The sequence below is a fragment of the Ranitomeya imitator genome, chromosome 4 (assembly GCF_032444005.1).
Source record: "Ranitomeya imitator isolate aRanImi1 chromosome 4, aRanImi1.pri, whole genome shotgun sequence".
Lineage (NCBI taxonomy): Eukaryota > Metazoa > Chordata > Amphibia > Anura > Dendrobatidae > Ranitomeya > Ranitomeya imitator.
In genome coordinates, this window is record NC_091285.1 from 448,786,372 (window position 1) to 448,813,560 (window position 27,189).

Below are 27,189 nucleotides of genomic sequence, written 5' to 3' on the forward strand. Positions count from 1 at the left end.
AGCTCAGATTTTTTGAGCAAGTGTCCTCTTTAACTCCTCAACCCCCAAGGGTGGCTTCCACGTTAATGATCGGGCCAATTTTTACAATTCTGACTACTGTCCCTTTATGAGGTTATAACTCTGGAATGCTTCAATAGATCCTGATGATTCTGACAATGTTTTCTCGTGATATATTGTACTTCATGATAGTGGTAAAATTTCTTTGATATTACCTGCGTTTATTTGTGAAAAAAACGGAAATTTGACAAAAAATTTGCAATTTTCCAACTTTGAATTTTTATGCCCTTAAATCACAGAGATATGTCACACAAAATACTAAATAAGTAACATTTCCCACATGTCTACTTTACATCAGCACAATTTTGGAACCAAAATTTTTTTTGTTAGGGAATTATAAGGGTTAAAAGATGACCAGCAATTTCTAATTTTTACAACACCATTTTTTGTAGGGACCACATCACTTTTGAAGTCATTTTGAGGGGTCTAAATAATAGAAAATAACCAAGTGTGACACCATTCTGAAAACTGCACCCCTCAAGGTGCTCAAAACCACATTCAAGAAGTTTATTAACCCTTCAGGTGTTTCACAGGAATGTTTGGAATGTTTAAAAAAAAACGAACATTCAACTTTTTTTCACAAAAAATTTATTCAGCTCCAATTTGTTTTATTTTACCAAGGGTAACAGGAGAAAATGGACCCCAAAAGTTGTTGTACAATTTGTCTTGAGTACACCGATACCCCATATGTGGGGGTAAACCACTGTTTGGGCGCCTGGCAGAGCTCGGAAGGGAAGGAGCGCCATTTGACTTTTCATTGCAAAATTGACTGGAATTGAGATGGGACGCCATGTTGCGTTTTAGAGCCCCTGATGTACGTAAACATTGAAACCCCCCACAAGTGACACCATTTTGGAATGTATACCCCCTAAGGAACTTATCTAGATGTGTGGTGAGCACTTAGACACACCAAGAGCTTCACAGAAGTTTAAAATGCAGAGCCGTAAAAATAAAAAATCATTTTTTCACAAAAATTATTTTTTCGCCCCCAATTTTTTATTTTCCCAAGGGAAAGAGAAGGAATTGGACCCAAAAAGTTGTTGTTCAATTTGTCCTGAGTACGCTGATACCCCATATGTGGAAGTAAACCACTGTTTTGGCGCATGGCAGAGCTCGGAAGGGAATGAGCGCCATTTGACTTTTCAATGCAAAATTGACTGGAATTGAGATGGGACGCCATGTTGCGTTTTAGAGCCCCTGATGTACATAAACATTGAAACCCCCCACAAGTGACACCAATTTGGAAAGTAGACCCCCTAAGGAACTTATCTAGATGTGTGGTGCGCACTTTGACCCACCAAGTGCTTCACAGAAGTTTATAATGTAGAGCCGTAAAAATAAAAAATCATATTTTTCACAAAAATGATCTTTTCGCCAGCAATTTTTTATTTTCCCAAGGGTAAGAGAAGAAATTGTACCCCAAAAGTTGTTGTGCAATTTGTCTTGAGTACGCTGATACCCGATATGTGGGGGTAATGCACTGTTTGGGCGCATGGCAGAACTCGGAAGGGAAGGAGCACCGTTTGACTTTTCAATGCAAAATTGACTGGAATTGAGATGGGACACCATGTCTCTTTTGGAGAGCCCCTGATGTGCCTAAACATTGAAACCCCCCACAAGTGACACGATTTTGGAAAGTAGACCCCCTAATGAACTTATCTAGATGTGTTGTGAGAGCTTTGAACCCCCAAGTGTTTCACTACAGTTTATAACGCAGAGCCGTGGAAATAAAAATTCATTTTTTTCACAAAAATTATTTTTTAGCCCCCAGTTTTGTATTTTCACAAGGGTAACAGGAGAAATTTGACCCCCAAAGTTGTTGTCCAATTTGTCCTGAGTACACTGATGCCCCATATGTGGGGGGGGGGAACCACCGTTTGGGCACATGGCAGAGCTCGGAAGGGAAGGAGCACCGTTTGGAAAGCAGACAGATGGAATGGCCTGCAGGTGTCACATTGCATTTGCAGAGCCCCTGATGTTCCTAAACAGTAGAAACCCCCCACAAGTGACCCCATATTGGAAACTAGACCCCCCAAGGAACTTATCTAGATGTGTTGTGAGAACTTTGAACCCCCAAGTGTTTCACAACAGTTTATAACGCAGAGTCGTGAAAATAAAAAATCATTTTTTTTTCCACAAAAATGTTTTTAGCCCCCCCAAATTTTATTTTCCCAAGGGTAACAAAAAAATTGGACCCCAAAAGTTGTTGTACAATTTGTCCGGAGTACGCTGATTTCCCATATGTGGGGGGAACCACGGTTTGGGCACATGGCAGAGCTCAGAAGGGAAGGAGCGCCTTTTGGAATGCAGACTGTGATGGATTGGTTTGCAGGCATCACGCTGCATTTGCAGAGCTCCTCGTGTACCCAAACAGTAGAAACCCCCCACAAGTGACCATATATTGGAAACTAGACCCCCAAGGAACTTATGTAGATGTTTCGTGAGAACTTTGAACTAAGTGTTTCACTACAGTTTATAACGCAGAGCCGTGAAAATAAAAAATCATTTTTTTTCCACACAAATTATTTTTTAGCCCTCAGTTTTGTATTTTCCCAAGGGTACCAGGAGAAATTGGACCGCAAAGGTTATTGTCCAATTTGTCCTGAGTACGCTGATACCCCATATGTGGGGGAGAACCACCGTTTGGGCGCATGGCAGAGCTTGGAAGGGAAGGAGCGCCTTTTGGAATGCAGACTTAGATGGATTGGTCTGCAGGCGTCACGTTGCATTTGCAGAGCCCCTGATGTACCCAAACAGTAGAAACCCCCCACAAGTGACCCCATATTGGAAACTAGACCCCCCAAGGAACTTATCTAGATGTGTTGTTAGACCTTTGAACCACCAAGTGTTTCACTACAGTTTATAATGCAGAGACGTGAAAATAAAAAATATTTTTTTCCCCACAAAAATGTTTTTTTTTTAGCCCCCCAAATTTTTATTTTCCCAAGGGTAACAAGAGAATTTGGACCCCAAACTTTGTTGTCCAATTTGTCCTGAGTACGTTGATACCCCATATGTTAGGGTAAACCCCTGTTTGGGCGCACGGGAGAGCTCGGAAGGGAAGGAGAACTGTTTTACTTTTTCAATGCAGAATTGGCTGGAATTGAGATCGAACGCCATGTTTCGTTTGTAGAGCCCTTGATGTGCCTAAATAGTGGAAGCTCCCAATTCTAACTGAAACCCTAACCCAAACACACCTCTAACCCTAATCCCAATTCTACCCATAACCCTAACCACACTCCTAACCCGAACATGCCCCTAATCCCAACCACACCCCTAACCCCAACACACCCCTAACCCCAACAGACCCCTAACCACACCCCTAACTCCAACACACCCCTAACCCTAATCCCAACCATAACCCTAACCACACCCCTAACCCTGACACACCCCTAACCCTAATCCCAACCATAAATGTAATCCAAACCCTAACTTTAGCCCCAACCCTAACCCTAGCCCCAACCCTAGCCCTAACCCTAGCCCCAACCCAAATCCTAGCCCCATCCCTAACCCTAGCCCCAACCCAAACCCTAGACCCAACCCTAACCCTAGCCCCAACCCTAACCCTAATGGGAAAATGGAAATAAATACATTTTTTATTTTATTATTTTTCCCTAACTAAGGGGGTCGGGAAGGGAGGTTTGATTTACTATTTATAGTGGGATTTTTAGCAGATTTTTGTGATTGGCAGCTGTCACACACTAAAAGGCGCTTTTTATTGCAAAAAATAGTTTTTGCGTCTCCACATTTTGAGAGCTATAATTTTTCCATATTTTGGTCCACAGTCATGTAAGGTCTTGTTTTTTGCGGGACGAGTTGACATTTTTATTGATACCATTTTCGGGCATGTGACATTTTTTGATCACTTTTTATTCCGATTTTTGTGAGGCAGAATGACCAAAAAGCAGCTATTCATTAATTTCTCTTTGGTGGGCGTTTATACCGTTCCACGTTTGGTAAAATTGATAAAGCAGTTCTTTTCTTCAGGATAGTATGATTACAGCGATAGCTCATTTATATCATTTTTTTATGTTTTGGCGCTTTTATACGATAAAAACTATTTTATAGAAAAAATATTTATTTTTGCATCGCTTTATTCTGAGGACTATAACTTTTTTATTTTTTTGCTGATGATGCTGTATGGCAGGTCGTTTTTTGCATGACAAGATGGCGTTTTCAGAGGTACCATGGTTATTTATATTTGTATTTTTGATCGCGTGTTATTCCACTTTTTGTTCGACGGTATGATAATAAAGCTTTGTTTTTGCCTCTTTTTTTAAATTTTTTTTACGGTGATCACTGAAGGGGTTAATTAGTGGGACAGTTTTATAGTTCGGCTTGTTATGGACGCGGCGATACTAAATATGTGCACTTTTATTGTTTTTTTTTTTTGTTTTTTCGTAAGGAAATGTATTTGAGGGAACAATTTTTTTTTCTTTATTTAGGAAATTTTTTTTTTACATATGTGAATATCTTTTTTTTTTTACTTTTTTACATTGCCCCAGGGGGGAGACAGCACATTATAGTGACAGATCGCTGATCTGACATTTTGCAGAGCACTGTGTCAGATCAGCGATATGACAGGCACTGCAGGGACGCTTGCAAGCGCTTGCTCTGAGCAGGCGCTTGCAAGCCACCTCCCTGCAGGACCCGGAAGCAGCCCCACGGCCATATTGGATCCAGGGCCTGCAGGGAGGAGCAGGTAGGAGACTCTCGGAGCAACGCGATGTGATCTCCGGGAAGCACGCAGGGAGCCCCCTCCCTGCGCAATGCTTCCCTATGCCGCCGGAACACTGCAATCATGTTTGATCGCAGTGTGCCGGGGGTTAATGTGCCAGGAGCGGTCCGTGACCACTCCTGGCACATAGTGCTGGATGTCAGCTGCGATAGTCAGCTGACACCAGGACGCGATCGGCCGCGCTCCCCCCGAGAGCGCGGCCGATCGCATATGACGTACTATCCCGTCACTGGTAATTAAGTCCAAGGTCAACTCGACGGGACAGTACGTCATATGGGATTAATGGGATAAAGAAGTGTTTTAAACTTTAAAGCACTATTTCTAGGCAAGAATACAATGTCACGTGTAGTTATAGTTCGGCTTGTCCCTCTGTACATGCAAAGAATGCAAAATAGTCATAAATGAAAATTGATAATACTGCTTATTTCATGATTTTCTCCCTGAGTTTACGCTGCCGATCACTTGGTGGATTGATCTTTTATGCAGCAAAAAAGATCATGATTCTCAGCAGTGCATGGTCCTGTGTAAGCATCGAGCGATTTAGTATAGATCCCTCATATTTACATTGTTTACTTTGTTCTGCCCGTGTAAAAGTTTGCTGATCGATGGTCATATCATGCCACCAGTCGGTCTGTGTAAACAGATCCTTCACCAGGAAATAAACAGACAATAGAGTGAACCTATATTTGGATCTTTAGGTATACAGAGAAGTACATACAATAGCATGGTTGTATGCCCTGGAAGAAATGATGAAGCCTATAACAATGACATTCAACCCATGAATAGCTAAATCAATTTCATAAATGTATTAGTACATATAATCAATAATCTATACCTATTATGTTTTGTTGATTACTACTGCATTTGTCTTTCATTATCTTGCTGTGTTACTCATTTATATGTGTCTCTTGATATGCACATTACATCTGGGCTGGGGTGATTTTGATAATACGTACTTATACTCCCTTCACTTTTTTATTACTTAACCCATGATTGTATTTATTTATTTATTACATTTTTCATTATTTATCAATGAGCACATATCATTTTATCTTACATTAGTCCATTTTTTTTTATTATTACCCATCAGAATTATTCTTATTTTACTGTACTGCGGCTCTGTTTCCATGCTCCCTTACATCAGTCACTTTAGACCTGAACACATTTCAGCTGTGCAATACAGTACCTTGCGAAAGTATTCGGCTCCCTGGAACTTTAAATTTTTTGGGAAATTCAAAAACTGATTGAAAAATGGGGCGTGCAATATTATTCGGCCCTTTTACTTTCAGTGCAGCAAACTCACTCCAGAAGTTTATTGTGGATCTCTGAATGATCCAATGTTGTCCTAAATGCCTAATGATGATAAATATAATCCATCTGTGTGTAATCAAGTCTCGGTATAAATGCACCTGCCCTGTGATACTCTCAAAGTTCTGTTTGACGCACAGAGAGCATCATGAAGACCAAGGAACACAACAGGTAGGTCCGTGATACTGTTGTGGAGAAGTTGGATACAAAATGATTTCCAAAACTTTAAACATCCCAAGGAGCACTGTGCAAGCGATCATATTGAAATGGAAGGAGTATCCTACCACTGCAAATCTACCAAGACCCGGCCATCCCTCTAAACTTTCATCTCAAACAAGGAGTAAACTGATCAGAGATGCAACCAAGAGGCCCATGATGTTATGATGCGGTGGTCTAGGAGCAACATGGAACGAGCTCTGAAGGAAGTGGTAACTGTACTGACCGCAGTCCCTAAGCTCAACACAACACTAGAAGCAGCCGTGGAATGCTCCTAACTCTCCCTATGCATCTCGTCACAGCCTAAGAGCCAACTACCCCTAAAGACAGAAGCAGGAAAACTATCTTGCCTCGGAGAAAATCCCCAAAGGATAGATTAGCCCCCCACAAATAACGACTGTGAGTGGAGAGGGAAAAGACATACACAGAATTAAACCAGGATGAGCACAGGAGGCCAGTCTAGCTTGATAGATAGGACAGGATGGAATACTGTGCGGTCAGTATAAAACACTACAAAAATCCACGCAGAGTTTACTAAAAATCTCCACACCTGACTAAAGGTGTGGAGGGTAAATCTGCTTCCCAGAGCTTCCAGCAAGACAGAATTAATTCATACTGATAAGCTGGACAAACATAGAAAGCACTGAACGGATAAGTCCACAATCTGTGAACAGAACAGAGCAAGTAAGAACTTAGCTTTGCTGAACTGGTCAGGAAAACAGGGAAATCCAAAGAGATGTGAATCCAACCAGAAACCATTTACAAGTGGCACTAGCTGAAGGAACAGCCATACCTAAATAGCCGAGCAGAAGAGAAGATAAGTGGAGGCAGCTGATGACAGTTAACTCCAAGGAGCAGCCATACCACTTGAAACCACAAGAGGGAGCCCAAGAGCAGAACTCACAAAAGTGCCACTTACAACCACCGGAGGGAGCCCAAGAGCGGAATTCACAACAGTACCCCCCCCCCCTTGAGGAGGGGTCACCGAACCCTCACCAGAGCCCCCAGGCCGATCAGGATGAGCCAAATGAAAAGCACGAACCAAATCGGCGGCATGGACATCAGAGGCAACAACCCAAGAATTATCCTCCTGGCCATAACCCCTCCACTTGACAAGATACTGAAGCCTCCGCCTCGAAAAATGAGAATCCAAAATCTTCTGAACCTCATATTCCAACTCTCCCTCAACCAACACCGGGGCAGGAGGGTCAACCGAGGGAACAACGGGCACCACATATCTCCGCCACAAAGATCTATGGAAAACATTATGAATGGCAAAAGAGGCTGGAAGAGCCAAACGAAACGACACCGGATTAATAATTTCAGAAATTTTATAAGGACCAATAAACCGAGGCTTAAACTTAGGGGACGAAACCTTCATAGGAACATGATGAGAAGACAACCAAACCAAATCCCCCACACGAAGCCGGGGACCAACACACCGACGGCGGTTAGCAAAACGTTGAGCCCTTTCCTGAGACAACGTCAAATTGTCCACCACATGAGTCCAAATCTGCTGCAGCCTGTCCACCACAGAATCAACACCATGACAATCAGAAGGCTCAACCTGCCCAGAAGAAAAGCGAGGATGAAAACCAAAATTACAAAAGAAAGGAGAAACCAAAGTAGCCGAACTAGCCCGATTATTAAGGGCAAACTTGGCCAAAGGCAAGAAAGACACCCAATCATCCTGATCAGCAGACACAAAGCATCTCAAATAGGTCTCCAAGGTCTGATTAGTTCGCTCAGTTTGGCCATTAGTCTGAGGATGAAACGCCGAAGAAAAAGACAAATCAATGCCCATCCTAGCACAAAAGGACCGCCAAAATCTAGAGACAAACTGAGAACCTCTGTCAGACACAATATTCTCCGGAATGCCATGCAAACGAACCACATGCTGAAAAAACAATGGAACCAGATCTGAGGAGGAAGGCAACTTAGGCAAAGGTACCAGATGGACCATTTTAGAGAACTGGTTACAAACAACCCAGATAACAGACATCTTCTGGGAAACAGGAAGATCCGAAATAAAATCCATGGAAATATGCGTCCAGGGCCTCTCAGGGACCGGCAAAGGCAAAAGCAACCCACTAGCGCGGGAACAGCAAGGCTTGGCTCGGGCGCAAGTCCCACAGGATTGCACAAAAGCATGGATATCGCGCGACAAGGACGGCCACCAAAAGGACCTAGCAACCAAATCTCTGGTACCAAAAATTCCAGGATGACCAGCCAACACTGAACAATGAACCTCAGAAATTACCTTACTTGTGCATCTATCAGGAACAAACAGCTTCCCCACAGGACAGCGGTCAGGCCTATCAGTCTGAAATTCCTGAAGCACCCGCCGCAAATCAGGAGAGATGGCAGAAAGAATCACCCCCTCCTTAAGAATGCCAACCGGCTCAAGGACTCCAGGAGAATCAGGCGAAAAACTCCTAGAGAGGGCATCAGCCTTAACATTCTTAGATCCCGGAAGATACGAGACCACAAAATCAAAACGGGAGAAAAAGAGGGACCATCGAGCCTGTCTAGGATTCAGCCGCTTGGCCGACTCGAGGTAAATCAGATTCTTATGATCAGTCAAGACCACAACGCGGTGCTTAGCTCCCTCAAGCCAATGTCGCCACTCCTCAAACGCCCACGTCATAGCCAACAACTCCCGATTGCCGACATCATAATTGCGTTCCGCAGGCGAAAACTATCTGGAAAAAAAAGCACATAGTTTCATCAAAGAACCATCAGACTCCCTCTGAGACAAAACGGCCCCTGCCCCAATCTCAGAAGCGTCGACCTCAACCTGAAAAGGAAGAGAAACATTCGGCTGACGCAACACAGGGGCAGAAGTAAATCGGCGTTTAAGCTCCTGAAAGGCCTCAACAGCCGCAGAGGACCAATTCGTCACATCCGCGCCTTTCTTCGTCAAATCAGTAAGGAGCTTAACCACACACAACCACACCACAAAAGTTGGCAATGAAACGGCGATAGAAATTAGCAAAGCCCAAACATTTTTGAAGGCCCTTCACAGATGTGGGTTGAATCCAGTCATGAATAGCTTGGACCTTAACAGGATCCATTTCTATAGACGAGGGAGAAAAAATAAAACCCAAAAAAGAGACCTTCTGAACTCCGAATAGGCACTTAGACCCCTTCACAAACAAAGCATTATCACGAAGGATCTGGAACACCATCCTGACCTGCTTCACATGAGACTCCCAATCATCGGAAAAAATCAAAATATCATCCAAATATACGACCATGAATTTACCAAGATAATTGCGGAAAATATCATGCATGAAAGACTGGAACACAGATGGAGCATTAGAGAGCCCAAATGGCATCACAAGGTATTCAAAATGGCCTTCGGGCGTATTAAATGCAGTTTTCCATTCGTCACCCTGTTTAATACGAACAAGATTATATGCCCCTCGGAGGTCAATCTTAGTAAACCAACTAGCCCCCTTAATCTGAGCAAACAAATCAGTAAGCAAAGGCAAGGGGTATTGGAATTTGACTGTGATCTTATTAAGAAGACGATAATCAATACAGGGTCTCAAGGAGCCATCCTTCTTAGCAACAAAAAAGAAGCCCGCTCCCAATGGTGACGAAGAGGGCCGAATATGCCCCTTCTCCAAAGCCTCCTTAACATAACTCCGCATGGCGGCATGCTCTGATACAGACAGATTGAAAAGTCGGCCCTTAGGGAACTTGCAACCAGGAATCAAGTTAATAGCACAATCACAGTCCCGCTGCGGTGGAAGGGAACTGGACTTGGGCTCATCAAATACATCCTGGAAATCCGACAAAAACTCAGGGACCTCAGAAGAGGGGGAAGAGGAAATTGACATCAAAGGAACGTCACTATGTACTCCTCGACAACCCCAACTAGTCACAGACATAGTTTTCCAAACCAGCACCGGATTATGTTCCTGTAACCATGGAAAACCCAGTACAACAACATCATGCAGGTTATGCAACACCAGAAAACGGCAATCTTCCTGATGTGCAGAAGCCATGTACATAGTCATCTGCGTCCAGTACTGAGGTTTATCCTTGGCCAAGGGTGTAGCATCAATACCCCTCAAAGGAATAGGGCTCTGCAAAGGCTGCAAGGAAAAACCACAGCGCCTGGCGAATTCTAAGTCCATTAAGTTCAGGGCAGCGCCTGAATCTACAAATGCCATGACAGAAAAGGATGACAATGAGCAAATCAGGGTCACAGATAAGAGAAATGTAGGCTGTATAGTACTAATGGTAACAGACCTAGCGACTCTCTTAGTACGCTTAGGGCAATCAGAGATAACATGAGCCGAATCCCCACAGTAAAAACACAGCCTATTCTGACGTCTGAATTCCTGCCGTTCTGTTCTAGTCAAAATCCTATCACATTGCATAGGTTCAGGACTTTGCTCAGAGGACACTGCCATATGGTGCACAGCTTTGCGCTCGCGCAGACGCCGATCAATCTGAATGGCTAGAGACATAGATTCGCTCAAACCGGCAGGCGTAGGAAAGCCCACCATAACATCTTTAAGGGCTTCAGAAAGACCTTTTCTGAAAATAGCAGCCAGAGCCTCCTCATTCCATTTAGTGAGCACAGACCATTTTCTAAATTTCTGGCAGTATAATTCTTCCGCTTCCTGACCTTGACACAAGGCCAACAGGGTTTTTTCTGCATGATCCACAGAATTAGGTTCGTCATACAATAATCCGAGCGCTTGAAAAAATGCGTCTACATTCAATAATGCCGGATCCCCTGTTTCAAGAGAAAAAGCCCAGTCTTGAGGGTCACCACGCAGCAAGGATATGATGATTTTTACTTGCTGAATGGGATCACCAGAAGAACGGGGTTTCAAAGCAAAAAACAATTTGCAGTTATTTTTAAAGTTCAAAAACTTGGATCTGTCCCCAAAAAACAAATCAGGAGTAGGAATTCTAGGCTCTAAAGCCGGAATCTGAACAACATAATCTTGGATATTCTGTACTCTTGCAGCAAGTTGATCCACACGAGAAAACAAACCCTGAACATCCATGCCAGAGCATATATCCTGAACCACCCAGATATCAAGAGGAAAAAAAAAAGAGACAAACTAGAGCACAGAAAAAAAAATGGTTCAGAACTTTCTTTTCCTTCTTTTGAGCTGCATTTAATTCATTTTTGGCCACTTGTACTGTTATGATGCGGTGGTCTAGGAGCAACATGGAACGAGCTCTGAAGGAAGTGGTAACTGTACTGACCGCAGTCCCTAAGCTCAACACAACACTAGAAGCAGCCGTGGAATGCTCCTAACTCTCCCTATGCATCTCGTCACAGCCTAAGAGCCAACTACCCCTAAAGACAGAAGCAGAAAAACTATCTTGCCTCAGAGAAAATCCCCAAAGGATAGATTAGCCCCCCACAAATAACGACTGTGAGTGGAGAGGGAAAAGACATACACAGAATTAAACCAGGATGAGCACAGGAGGCCAGTCTAGCTTGATAGATAGGACAGGATGGAATACTGTGCGGTCAGTATAAAACACTACAAAAATCCACGCAGAGTTTACTAAAAATCTCCACACCTGACTAAAGGTGTGGAGGGTAAATCTGCTTCCCAGAGCTTCCAGCAAGACAGAATTAATTCATACTGATAAGCTGGACAAACATAGAAAGCACTGAATGGATAAGTCCACAATCTGTGAACAGAACAGAGCAAGTAAGAACTTAGCTTTGCTGAACTGGTCAGGAAAACAGGGAAATCCAAAGAGATGTGAATCCAACCAGAAACCATTTACAAGTGGCACTAGCTGAAGGAACAGCCAGACCTAAATAGCCGAGCAGAAGAGAAGATAAGAGGAGGCAGCTGATGACAGCTAACTCCAAGGAGCAGCCATACCACTTGAAACCACAAGAGGGAGCCCAAGAGCAGAACTCACAAAAGTGCCACTTACAACCACCGGAGGGAGCCCAAGAGCGGAATTCACAACACCATGATGACTCTGGATGAACTGCAGAGATCTACAGCTGAGGTGGGACAGTCTCTCCATAGGACAACAATCAGTCATACACTGCACAAATATGGCCTTTATGGAAGAGTGTCAAGAAGAAAGCCATTTCTCAAAGATATCCATAAAAGTGTCATTTAAAGTTTGCAACAAGTCACCTGGGAGACACACCAAACATGTGGAAGAAGGTGCTCTGGTCAGATGAAACCAAAATCAAACTTTTTGGCAACAGTGCCAAACGATATGTTTGGCGTAAAGGCAACACAGCTCATCACCCTGAACTCACCATCCCCACTGGCAAACATGATGGTGGCAACATCATGGTTTGGGCCTGCTTTTCTTCAGCAGGGACAGGGAAGATGGTTAAAATTGATGGGAAGATGGATGGAGCCAAATACAGAACCATTCTTGAAGAAAATCTGTTGGAGTCTGCAAAAGACCTGAGATAGAGAGAGATTTTCCGACGTGCACAAAAAACGTTACGATGAACGTTTTCTCTGCACGACGGACCGCTATTTTACGACGGATCCAGTGCATGACGGATGAAACGGATGGCCATCCGTCACAATCCGTCGCTAATACAAGTCTATGGGAAAATGCAGGATCCTGGAAATTTTTTTGCAGGATCTTGCATTCTCAAAAATCAACGGATTGTGATGGATCTGAAAAGACAGAAGTGTGAAAGTAGCCTTATGGCCAAGTCAAAGTTCAGACCTCAATCCAATCAAGAATCTATGGAAAGAGCTGAAAACTGCTGTTTACAAATGGTCTCCATCAAACCTCACTGAGCTCGAGCTGTTTGCCAAGGAAGAATGGGCAAGAATTTCAGTCTCTCGATGTACAAAACTGATAGAGACATACCCCAAGCGACTTGCAGCTGTAATTGCAGCAAAAGGTGGCGCAACAAAGTATTAAGTTAAAGGGGCCGAATAATATTGTACGCCCCACTTTTCAGTTTTTGAATTTCTACAAAAATTTTAAATAACTAATAAATTTCGTTCAACTTCACAATTGTGTTCCACTTGTTGTTGATTCTATCTTCACCAAAAAATTACATTTGGTATCTTTATGTTTGAAGCATGATATGTGGGAAAAGGTTGACAAGTTCCAGGGAGCCGAATACTTTCGCAAAGCACTGTAGATAGAAGAATGTAAACGGATACTCCTATGTCATCTTGGGGTTTATATTTATTCTATTTCATCACCACATAATGTGTGTTTTTATCTAACTTTTGTGTGTGGCGCTTATCCTTGAACTTTTATTGTCTTTTATGTTGATTATATGTGCTAATAAATTTATGACCTTGATTTCGCTATTCATGGGTTGCATGTCATTCTTATAGGTCTTATCTATTTTTGGATCTTGTTGAATAGTGTTAGACGTTTGTGGCTCTATGTATACTGGGAGTAACTTCTAATCTGCTTAAAACCAGCATCAGCTTATGTCAATGGGTTCTATTCTTTGGATTTCTAGGCTGGGAGAATATTTCATGTGTTTCAGACAAGTATTGTTTTTGATCTCCAGAGCTTCCCATACCCAGCTACAAGAAGAAAAAGACAAGTTACAAGCCCAGTGCAATGACTTAGAAATGGCTTTGGAACAAGCGCATGAACAACTGGGTTCCCAAATCCAGGAGCAACAGCAAATTACATTGTATTGGAAGGAAAGATGGCAACAGACAGCTGTTAGCTTGAAAAATACAGAGGAGCTACTGGAGCAAGAGAGAGCTCAGTATCAGAAAGCATCTAATAAGGTTAGGAAATAGTCAAGACGTATGGCAACCTTGGTGACATAGTAAATTACTGCATTGTTTTATACTGGATTTTGAGTTGAACAGAGGAAAGGGGAAAACTGCTAGTGTCACTGTTCTTGAGGGTCTAGCTGTCACTGCTGTGGTCTTCATGTCAGTCCTGTTCTTCCTACGCTGTGCTGTTGGTTCTCTGTTATCGAGAAAGTGTAATTTAGCACTTATGTCTGAATTTTACAAACTACTGTCCTTTTTCTAGAACACAGAATTACTGCAGGACTGTGAAATGTTGCAAACAGAAAATGAGGAGCTTTGTGAACTCAAATCAACAATTAGCAGGTTGGTTCTAGATGATTGTGTGCAGTATAGAACTGATCACACTTGTCTTGTGCCACTAAGGAATCATTATCAGACAAACTGCGGAAATTACAATGGAAACATTCTGTTCAGCCATATTCTCATAGACCTTTCGGGCTAGTGGCTCCCCCTTCAGTAATAACAGGTGACATGCCCTTAGTGACCGCGCAATCCTAATCCCAGTTTTGCTATTAGAAATGAGGTAGAATAAAGATAGGAGTGTCTACAATATTTAAAAAGAATGCATACACTATTTGTTTTATGTTGTTATTTGTTGCAGATCAGCACTACATTTAGGCTACGTGCCCACGATCAGGAATAGTAGCGTTTTGGACACAGCGATTTTGCGCTGTATCCAAAATGCTGCATTCTACACTACAAGCATAGTGGATAGGATTTATAAAAATCCCATGCCCACTGTACTTCTTTTAGCACTGCGTAAACTCACCAGCGGTGTGGGTTTACAAGCCGCAGAATGTCAACTTCTGTGGATTTTGACCAATCGAATGTTATTACATGATGTGAATCCTCATCTTCTAAAAAACAAGTGCGGTCATTAGAACGCAGCGTTTTGGACGCAGTGAAAATACGCTATGTTCAAAACACTACTATTCCTGATTGTAGGCACGTAGCCTCATAGAAAGTGTGTAACATTTTCTGATGTCAGTAACTATGGCCAGTCTACCGTAGGGCAGGCTACTCTTGCACCAAATTGAAATATATATCCATGCAACACTTTGTGAATTTAACTCCAGTTATATATAAATTGCCCCATCTTTTTACCTAAAAAACTCTTGGCAAACAGCACTTGTTATAAATTGTGCTCCAATGTACAGTGACTCACTAATAGTCTGTAAATGGTTATTCTCTGTGGGACTGCCGTAAATATTGAGTGCTGCACTCGATTATCTCCACAGTCCCAAAAAGAATTAAACAAGTTGTTGTGTACATGTCCTGCCACCATTCATACAGAGTGTTCTCTGGATTGGACGGGATCCAGTTATCCTATGAATTGGTGATAATATCTAAAGATGGGAATAACTCTTTAAATCACCACTCCAGCTGTTTTATTTTAATTTTACCGCTGGAGTGGTGTCACTAATCTAAGTCCACTGCCCCTAGTCTTATACTTACTAGTCGCCGTCTTCATTTGTTATCAGCGCCTCTCCAGTTCGGTCTTCTGCAGGTGGTGAGCTGCTGGATCGCTTCATTGCTGGATGGGCAAACCAGAAGTCACAACTCAATGTAAATTTATGACAGCCAGAATAAGGTCCTTATAGACTTACCGTACATTGAGAGCTTCTGACCATTACCAACACAGGACCGGAGCGGCGCTGGGAACAGCTGAAGGCGGCAGCAGCTGATGAGTATAATACTAGGGTCAGGGAACTCAGATTAGTGGCACCACTCCAGCGCTGAAAAAAACCTAAACGCTGGAGTGGTGTTTTGCGGTTGCGGTGTATTACACTATTAGAAGACAGATCCTTTAAATTCACCTGTGAGCCATAGGGATGATGATGGCCAACAAAATAATTACAATGTCCCTCTAACCCAAAATCACAGTCAATCACATTTTCACAGTACTTTTTCTATTAGAAATCCACCCTTGGTATCTACTATTGAAATGCCATACCTGTGTTTTTCTCAGATTAGAAGGTGAAAATAACCAATTAACAAAGAAAGTAAAAGAACTGGAGCAAAGCAATCGTCTTGAACATCTCCACAGATCGCAGGTAAAACCTAATATAAATATACAGAGAAATATATTACTTTAATGCTGTCCTTACTGTATATATGACTGTCAGAGGTGTGAAATGACAAGTAACCGTCGTTTTAATTTTTATTTTATAACTTAAAAGTACACATGAAAATCAGGAACTTTAGAATAGATCTTGTCAGAGAAATCTGCTTCTTTCTCCTCCAGGACTGATCAGTCATTATCAAACTTCTCAATTCTGAGATAAAAATCTGTATTCAGTGAAGACCGACTTTTCCATTACTGAGATAGGAGATGGCGGCTGCTACTGATCAGATTCTATGTAGATAAGAGGGAGGAACTAGATACAGAGCTCCTCTCCCTCCTATCTACATAAATGTTGATTTTCATGTGTACTATTGATTTATGAAATAGTAATTAAACCAATGGTTACTCTTTAAAGGGACTCTGTCACCTGAATTTGGCGGGACTGGTTTTGGGTCATATGGGCGGAGTTTTCAGGTGTTTGATTCACCCTTTCCTTACCCGCTGGCTGCATGCTGGCTGCAATATTGGATTGAAGTTCATTCTCTGTCCTCCATAGTACACGCCTGCACAAGGCAAGATTGCTTTGCGCAGGCGTGTACTATGGAGGACAGGAATGAACTTCAATCCAATATTGCAGCCGGCATGCAGCCAGCGGGTAAGGAAAGGGTGAATCAAACACCCGAAAACTCCGCCCATATGACCCAAAACCAGTCCCGCCAAATTCAGGTGACAGAGTCCCTTTAATGTATTTTACTGAGAATAGGATCAATCAACCAACTATATTTGTTTACTAATTAAAATCAGATATGAGAAAAATTCCCTTTCTATAATCTGTTTTATTGTTTTCTGTACGTTATTATGTGGTCATCCATATTGTTTGAGATGCTGTTAATAGCATTTGAAGGTATGCCTTGCAGCTGTCAAATCACCAATGAGAAAGAATAGACAAGAGATATTTATTGGTTTCTATAGGAGAGTTTTTTAAGCATGCTCTCATCTGTGCAGGGGTCAATGTGCAGGGAAGGGGAGGAGGTGAGCTGTGACTATCACTTATTGTGAATGGTGTGATCCTGTGTGATGTACTAAGTGTATAGTTGATAATTATCCTTGTTGTCCTGACTGTTATCAGCAGCTGAGACCCAGTGTCCTCTCCTGTAAATCACTGTACCCCGAAGTACAGTCTACTCCATGGACGGTACAGCACTCTGGTCCTTAAAATAGCTTTTCACGAGGCGGCTTGGGACCAGACCCATCTATAAGCAGCCTCCAGTCAGCCTAAATCTGCATTGCATTGCATGTGCTCTGGTTTCCCATGTTGTGAGCTATCACTTTCAATGGTAGTTGATGGTTGTCAATATAGGTACATTTAGTTCTAATGTTTTTTTATAATCATTTGTCAACAGAAAGAAAATACAGAAGAAGAGACTGATCAAATGAAGGAATTATATAAAGAGCTACATAAAGCTCAGTAAGTTGTGCATTAACCCGATTTGACACTCTCCCGTAGTAAAATGTCAGAAACACATTCTGGAAAGCAATTCTACTACTTTTGCTACCTTCAAATAACCTTAAAAGGGTTGTCTCCTTTTGTAAAGCTTCCTTATAAAGGCTGTGGGGCGCTAAAAATACAGAGCATTACTTACCCTCCCCAGGTCCTGCACAGGTCCTCCACCATTGCCCTGATCCCTTTTATTTGTTTGCAGCTCTGAAATCACGTCGACATAGCTGCGGTCAACTATTGAGCTCAGTAGCTCGTGACGTCTACAAGGGCAGAGCCGCTGATGCCACTGATGCAATGTGTCAACATGACATCAATGCTACCAACATACAACAGAGACAGGACTAGAGAGTGGTGCTGGAACCGGGGACAATAAGTAATACTTGGTTTGTTTCTTTATATACACCGCAGCCTATGAAAGACAGTTTTCTGAAAGGGGACAACCCCTTCAAGCAAAAAATATGACAGCTGTGAGATTCTGAATACAAATATAGTGTGTAACTATATGTAAAAAAGGCAACCAAAAACAAACTCTCTAAAGCATGTAAAGAGAGATGAGACCACAAAGGGATCCCAGCGTTTCAAGGAATCGCCTAACTTTATGAGATCTATAAAATGATAACAAAGGAAATGCTAAAAGTTGGCAGGGTTATATATAAGTAAAAGTAAGCCCTACAACCAAGAAGCTGGACCAAAGTAATGATATGTGGACGGTTGGAAATTAAAAAGAACTCAAAAGCTAGAACCGCAGAAAAGAACCGACCATACAGTCCCGTGTATTATGATGAAAATATATATATTTTATTATATAAAACAGGTACAACAACAGAACAAACATCAATGATAATAATTAGGTAAAACTACATACAAACAAGGACGCACACCCAGGAAAGTAAAAAAAACAATGAAACAGGGTAAGAAAAATGGCAGGGTAATATGCACAACCAAACATTGGTAAAAAGAATAAGAAGCAATTAAACACAGTATAAATAAACAAAATATATAATTGAATAAAAATAAAGTGCTTGTTCAAAAAACGACCCAAACAATTATTAATGTGGGTACATGATAAACACAAAAACGTGTGCCATTAAATTTAAAGCACTGGCTGTGAATGTGTATAAACCATGTAGTTTTTCTCACACCCATAGGCTTGCATTGGCGAGTGTCGGACTATATACGCGTACAATCGCATCATGCTGCGATTTTCCTCGCTCGTAGAATACGCCTGAGAAACAAATACGGTGATGTGAGCTGCCCCATAGATTAACCCTGGTCCGAGTGCCATGCGATGTTTTCTCGCATAGCAACGCTCATGTGTGAGATTTGCAAAGAGCAGGCGATGATACCGGCTTTTGCCAATCATGTCATCATGCCCACAGGGGCGTGATAACATGCTGTGAGGGCCGACTAGTGTGGGGAAAACAACGCCTCATTGACTAGTCAAAGAGCTACTTAACATAGCAAAGTTTATTAAAAAATGTTTTAACCACTTAGTGACGACCCATATAACTTAAAACTGACCTGAGGTATAAGTGAATAGCATCCCCGAAAGGTGAAAATGCTGCAGCTTTACACTATAGCTGACACTCTGCTGCATCAGTCACGATCAGTGTTGTACCGACCATGGCCAATTAACCCCTTAGATACTGCTGTCAATAGTGACTACTGCATCTACATAATAATAATAATAATAACATAGCACCAACATATTCCGCAGCGCTTTACAGTTTAACAGTTATTAAGATGGTTAACAGAGTGGGGGCCTCCCTCTTTAACCCCATAAGCACCCCGACATCATCATTGTGTGGTTCGGATGGTTTTTATGGCAAAGTTAAGAATTGAGCAACATTTAGGTGGTAAAAATAACTTTTTCCTTCCTGTTATGCCACTTTGGGCTCCTTCTCACTTGCGTGAAATACGGCCAAGTCTCGCAGGTTAAAACCCGGCTCTGCCGCCAGCACTTGGGAGCAGAGTGGGTGGCCGCACAGCAATACACGGAGCTGCACGCTCCGCTCCCAAGTGCCGGTGGCAGAGCCGGATTTTAACCTGCGAGACTCGGCCGTATTTCACGCAAGTGAGAAGGAGCCCTGTGTATTAATTCCTGAAAATCACCTAAATGGTGAATAAACTACCTGAAAGCAGTTTTGAATATGTTGAGGGGCACTGTTTAAAAATGGTAGAACTTTTGGAGTTTTTCCAATATATAGGTCCCCCAAAGTCACTTGGAAACTGAATAGGTCCCTAAAAAAAGTTTTGTAAATTTACTTGAAAAATGAAAAATTACTGCTACATTTTTAAAACTTCTACAATCCTAACAAAATAAAATAACATTTTATAGATAGTGCTGATGTAAAGCAGAAATGAGGAAATAATGTTATTTATTAACCATTTTGTGTGGTATGACTATCTGGTTTACATGGATAATCATTCAAAGTTTGAATATTGCAAATTTTTAGACATTTTTGACACATTTCTGAGATTTTTAAAAATAAATTTAAAGCATATCATCCTAAAAATTCACAATTAACATAAAGTAAACCGTGTCACAGAAAAACATTCTCAAAATCACTGGGATATGTTGAAACCTTACAAAGTTATTGCCACATAAAGTGACAAGTCAGACTTGAAAAATGTGGCCTGGTTACTATTGGGGTTAAACATGTATTTAGGTATGTATGTGTGTATGTCCGGGATTGGCATCTGCACCGTCGCAGCTACAGCCACAAAATTTTGCACAGTCACACGTCTGGACCCCGAGAGCGTCATAGGCTATGTTGTGAGGCGAAATTTTAACCCCACACGTTCCAATTCTCCAAACAATTTTGCCCCATCAACATAATGGGGAAAAAGTGAAAGGAAAAGTGTTGGAGGCATCGCAGCTACAACCACAAAATTTTGCACAGTCACACGTCTGGACCCTGAGAGCGTCATAGGCTATGTTGTGAGGTGAAATTTTAACCCCACGCTTTCCAATTCACCAAACAATTTTGCCCCTAGCTACATAATGGGGAAAAAGTGAAAGGAAAAGTGTTGGAGGCAAATTGACAGCTGCCAGATATGAACAAGGGGGACTTAAAGAGTGAGAGCGATGGTGCCAAAGAGTATATATCGTACAGTTGCTAAGGTGGGGCCCCGACATGGGATACTCACCACACACGGGGAAATGAATACACACACAAAATGCGCCACACACTACCACATGCTTGAACACATATCACCCTCAGCGCACATTTCACCACACATACACCAACCTCGCAACATAAAAGTCGAAACACAAAAGTCGCCGCTCAAAAGTCGCCAGGCGCAATACTCGCCACATGCAAAACTAGGCTCACGCAAAACTCGCCACACGTGCAAAACTCACCTCATGGAAAACTCGCCACACGCAAAACTTGCACATGCGGAAAAATTGCCACATGCACAAAAGTTGCAACACATGCAAAAGTTGCCTCACACAAAACTTGCACATACTCAAAACGCACCACACATAAAACTCGCCATGCGCAAAACTTGCTGCACACAACTTGCTACACTAACCTGTCACATGCAACTCGACACACAAAAAGTTGCTACACGCATGTCGCCACATGCAACTCAACACACACAACTTGACACATGAAACTCACCCTAAAACACAGACAAGTCTGGTATTATCCTTCAAAAATAAAAATCTGATTAATAAGCAGACAAATTACAAGAGTAACAAATGTACCATATAGGAAATACGGCAGCTGTCAGTCACATGACCTGTCTATTATGTGTATGTGTGAGCTAATATATACTGCCGGGGGGGGGAGGGCTTCCTGTTGGTTGGGGATTTATCAGGCTGCCAATTTAGCTTACAAATACTGAGGTAAAAATACTGACCAAATAACGTGTGAACGCGGTCTAATACAGGAGGAGATGACACACATATATACTATATACAGGAGGAGATGACACACAGGTATATACTATATACAGGAGAGATGACACAGGTATATACTATATACAGGAGGAGATGACACAGGTATATACTATATACAGGAGGAGATGACTTACAGGTATATACTATATACAGGAGGAGATTACACACGTATATACTTTATACAGGAGGAGATGACATACAGGTATATACTATATACAGGAGGAGATTACACACGTATATACTTTATACAGGAGGAGATGACATACAGGTATATACTATATACAGGAGGAGATGACACACAGGTATATACTATATACAGGAGGAGATGACACACAGGTATATACTATATACAGGAGGAGATGACACACAGGTATATACTATATACAGGGGAGATGACACACAGGTATATACTATATACAGGAGGAGATGACACACAGGTATATACTATATACAGGAGGAGATGACACACAGGTATATACTATATACAGGGGAGATGACACACAGGTATATACTATATACAGGAGGAGATGACACACAGGTATATACTATATACAGGGGAGATGACACAGGTATATACTATATATAGGAGGAGAAGACATACAGGTATATACTATATACAGGAGGAGATGACAACCTGGTATGTACTATATACAGGAGGAGATGACATACAGGTATATACTATATAGAGGAGGAGATGACAACCTGGTATATACTATATACAGGGGAGATGACATACAGGTACATACTATATACAAAATAAGTAAAAATAGCGGCGCTAGTGCAGATGGAAGTGAGACGCAGCAGGTAATATTCTGTACCACACTCAGAAAAATGAATAAAATATATAAAGAATGCGTGTAACCTGCGCTGTCTATTATATATACAAAAATCAAACAATCACAGTGCGAAATTACCTGTCAGGTGAAGAATATTGATCGAATTTGGAGTGTATATATATACTCAAACAGGTGCAATAAGCAACTATAGGGGAAAAAGGAACAAGAAAAGGAAGATCAATAAATAATTCCTGTTTAAAAATATATAGTGAAGATACCGCTATACTATATATACTAATCTTATCAAAATGGTAAAAAATATATAAAAATATATTATGATAAAATGATATGCTCCTGTAGTTTGAGCGCTGTTAGTGAAACACCTGTAGCTGACTGAAAATAGAATCAGTATAGTAGCAGACAAGTGCTCGTATGTAGTGCAATACAAACGTAGCAGCTACACGTGTAGTCCCAGTGCAGTACCTGTAATGTAGATAGCTGTCTGAAAGATCTCCGTAGTTGCTGCAAATGGATGCTGCTGAATGCTCAGCTTGTGGACACGAGAATGGTAGTCTTCCAAGCGGCTTATGCAGGCGCTGTCCCGGCCGGTGACAGACGCTTGCGCGGCCGCGGCTTGAAAGTCCTGGTAATATGCTTCGCAGGACCTGCAGTGACGTTCGGGTCACGTGTTCTTGAGTCACGTGGTGCCCCTGGAGACACTACGGATCGCAGTGGGAGCCAAAAACCAACGCGTTTCGGAATGACGCGGATTCCTTCATCTGGGTCCACATACTATATACAGGGGTGATGACACACAGGTATATACTATATACAGTGGAGATGACACACAGGTATATACTATATACAGGAGCAGATGATACACAGGTATATACTATATACAGGAGGAGATGATTTACAGGTCCATACTATATACAGGAGGAGATTACACACGTTTATACTATATACAGGAGGAGATGACACACAGGTATATACTATATACAGGAGAGATGACATACAGGTATATACTATATACAGGAGATGACATACAGGTATATACTATATACAGGAGATGACATACAGGTATATACAATATAAAAGGGGAGATTACACATAGGTATATAGAGGAGGAGATGACATACAGCAGGTATATACTATATACAGGGGAGATGACATACAGGTATATACTATATACAGGAGATGACATACAGGCATATACTATATACAGGAGATGACATACAGGTATATACTATATATAGGAGGAGATGACATACAGGTATATAGTATATACAGAAGTGATCACATACAGGTATATACTTTATACAGGAGGAGATGACACATGGGTATATACAATATACAGGAGGAGATGACATACAGCAGGTATATACTATTTATACGGGAGATGACATACAGGTATATACTATATACAGGAGATGACATACAGGTGTATACTATATATAAGGGAGATGACAAACATGTAAATACTGAGGTTAAAATGAGAGGTGTGAGGTGAAAATGAAAAGGTGTGAGTGCAAAATGAGAGGAGTGAGGGAAAATAGTGGAGTGATCGGAAAATGACAGATGTGAGGTCGAAATGACAAGTGTTAGGGGGGATTGAGAGGAGTGAGGGGGAAAATGAGAGGTGTGAGGGAGAAAATGAGAGGCGTGATGGGATAATAAGAGATGTGAGGTGCTATAACTAACCACAGATATTTACTATGCCCAGGCAACGCCGGGCTCTTCAGCTAGTACATCTTATAAAGTTGGTAAATAATCAACCTCTGTTGTATATTCTACCACATCCTTCACAATAGGCATTCTCTGTATATCTATTTTGGTCCATGGAGTTGATGGCACTTTTGTACGCAGAGACAATTAGGGTGCAAAATTTATCGTAGGTTTTTGTATTTACTGTATAGCTCTTCTTCACCTGACTATTGTAATATTCACATTTTCTTTGCACGCTTATTGAAAGCAAAATAATAATTTTGAAAAAATGACAAATAATTTTAAATTAGGCAATAGAAATGCGTCCACATTATTATACGGTTAATGCTATGGAAACATTCTGATGCATTCAGCATAGTACCGTAGTTTCGCTGAATGTTTGTGGGCTTTGCTTGATTATTGAGTTCGTACGTCGTTACTTTTATGCCTTTCATAAATGTTGCCGGGCCCTTCTGATTTACAGGAGCTGGCACAATGGGTTAATAATGCCTGAGTACATGGTATTATGCTGGCACTCCCTTAAGGGCCAATTGTCTGATGGAATGTAGAATATATTTGTGTAGGTTATTTTGGTTGAGGGTGACTGGGTATAACTTATCTCTACAGTGAGAAGATAAAGGAGCTGGAATCTGTACGATCAGACAAGGAATTGGAGATGAGAAAGCTGAAGGTGAGATGACTGTCTAGAATTTGTTTTTTATACACTTATCATCCGACATGATTTTATTACCTTAGTGCATAGCTATTTCTACAAAGATTTCATGCTGTACATATTATTTGTCGCCCACCACACCCATCAAAGTTTTCATATCCTGACAAACAATGTTGATTTTATACCGCAGCACTGATGATTATAATGTATTACTATAATTACACTCTCTCTCTCTAATTACATTCTCTCTTTTATTTCCGGTTTTCTTCTGCTACTACAAGCTTCAATAATAATGACAGGAATAATTCCATTTTTGTCAATTGCCTTTTAAAAAAATGTGGAAATGTGAAATTAAAATGTTATTTTGTACACCAAGATAACATTATACTGTTCTTTTCTTTAATTAAATATTATATCCTTTCTTTGGGACTAGCGTATAAGCCCCAATACATATTAAAGGAAAATTGGCCAAACATAATGATTTCTGCCAAACTGATTTGTGTGAAGGTCCCTCAATTGAGAGGGATTGGGTAGTTGAAGGAGCTGATGCTTTGTTTTCAGAGGAGAAAACCTATGAACGCTCAGCTGAACTGAGCGCTCGTGCGTACAGGAGAGTCAGGAGAGATGGCTGTTGGCCAAACAAATGGTTATCCAATAGCTATCTCGTGTATGGCAAAATTAAAGGGGTTCTCCACTCTTCTGACAAAAGTCTGCTGTATCTCTAGGTGACTTCTTAATCCTGACAATGTGCAATACAGTTATTAACGGTGAGACTGAGCGGAGATGTGACCCCCAAGTATGCAATTTGCATAGATGCAGTCACATGGCGACTAGATGTGTTCAGCTTCTCTCAATTCCCTTGAGAGAAGCCATGCACGACTAGTTAGAATGTGTCCAGAAGTATGCAAATCGCATGACTACTGCAACATTCTTATCTATGGCCTCACTTTTAACATCCTTGCACCTCTCCAGTCCATCCTTAGCTCTGCTGCTCGACTAATTCATCTCTCTCCTTGCTACTCCTCTGCTTCCCCCCTCTGCAAGTCTCTTCACTGGCTCCCATTCCCTCAGCGTATCCAGTTCAAATTACCGATACTAACCTAAATCGTAATCCTGCCTGAAGAAGGAGCCTCTGTGCTCTGAAAGCTTGCAAACATATCATTTTCTGGTTAGCCAATAAAGGTATCACTCCCAGAATACTTCTGTCATCATTGGGCAGAAAAGTATTCACATTGATACTAACCTACAAAGCCATCCATAACCTGTCTCCTCCATATATCTCTGAACTAATCTCCCTATATCTTCCCTCACATAAACTCCGGTCCTCCCAAGACCTCCTTCTCTACTCCACAATTATTCGCTCCTCATCCAATCACCTCCAAGACTTCTCCCGAATATCCCCCATCCGCTGGAATTCTTTGCCCCAACACTTCCGACTATCAACCACATTTAGATCCTTCAGACAGAACCTGAAACCCCACGTCTTCAGGAAAGCCTTCAGCCTGCACTGACCCCGCTGCCTGTTCACCACTACCAAAGCTTCCGCCTCACCATCACCGGAGCTCCTGCAATCCTCAAACTATTGTTTCCTTCCCCACCATCCTGTAGAATGTAAGCCCACAAGGGCAGGGTCCTCGCCCCTCTGTATCAGTCTGTGATTGTTAGTTTACTTAGTGTAAGTGATATCTGTAATTTGTATGTAACCCCTTCTCATGTACAACACCATGCAATCAGTGGTGCTATATAAATAAATAATAATAATAACCGCCCCCGCTCTCACTCGCAATCGAGAATCCTGAAAGCATGCGCACCATACCCTGTCAGGATTCAGAAGTCTGCAATCACATAGAGTGACTTCAGACTTATATCAGAAGACCGAACAACCCAATTAAGACAGTCAGTAGATCAGGTATGTTGCACATCACATCGTTTGTAGATTGGTGGATTGGTAAGGTTATATAGGCTTGATATTTGTATATTAAAGTGTGATAAGCTGATGACCTTTTTATGGGTAAGGGCTGTATCATATCAATAAACAATTACAAATGTAACAGTAATATGTTACACAGAGTGAAAATGGATCTGTTCTTCGCATTGAGCTGGATGCTTCCCGGCAGCAACTAGAATTGGAACGAAGTCGCCGGGAGGTGCTACAGTGCAGGGTGGGAGAACTGGAAAGTAAACTTGCAGCAGAGAAGAGCCAGGTCAGTGTCATTGTGTACAAACACGGAGGCACAAGGTCCAATTCATTATAGAACCAATATATAACTTAACTAACTAAAATAAAAGACACAGACAAATTCATTGGATAAAATAGGCCGCGATATTTATTAAGGGTTACCAATAACAACTACTTTAATAACCAATTAAAATCAAATGCTTAAACCCATTAAGAATTCATAAATAAATAAATAATAATCAAATAATTTATATGACCTTTAAAAAGAACCAAGTCCACCCAGCATTAGCTGGGCGACT

The 27,189-nt window shown here is 41.6% G+C and overlaps 1 protein-coding gene across 1 annotated transcript in view; it reads left to right on the top strand.

The window, feature by feature from the left end:
* Nucleotides 1–27,189, top strand: part of LOC138676431 (putative leucine-rich repeat-containing protein DDB_G0290503) — a 176,563-nt gene that overhangs the window by 87,394 nt on the left and 61,980 nt on the right. Inside the window, exons 12-17 of the mRNA XM_069765720.1 lie at nt 13,827–14,055; nt 14,309–14,388; nt 16,055–16,139; nt 17,554–17,618; nt 24,666–24,729; nt 26,781–26,915. Of these exons, the coding sequence (XP_069621821.1) occupies nt 13,827–14,055; nt 14,309–14,388; nt 16,055–16,139; nt 17,554–17,618; nt 24,666–24,729; nt 26,781–26,915 (658 nt within the window). The remainder of the gene's footprint in view (nt 1–13,826; nt 14,056–14,308; nt 14,389–16,054; nt 16,140–17,553; nt 17,619–24,665; nt 24,730–26,780; nt 26,916–27,189) is intronic.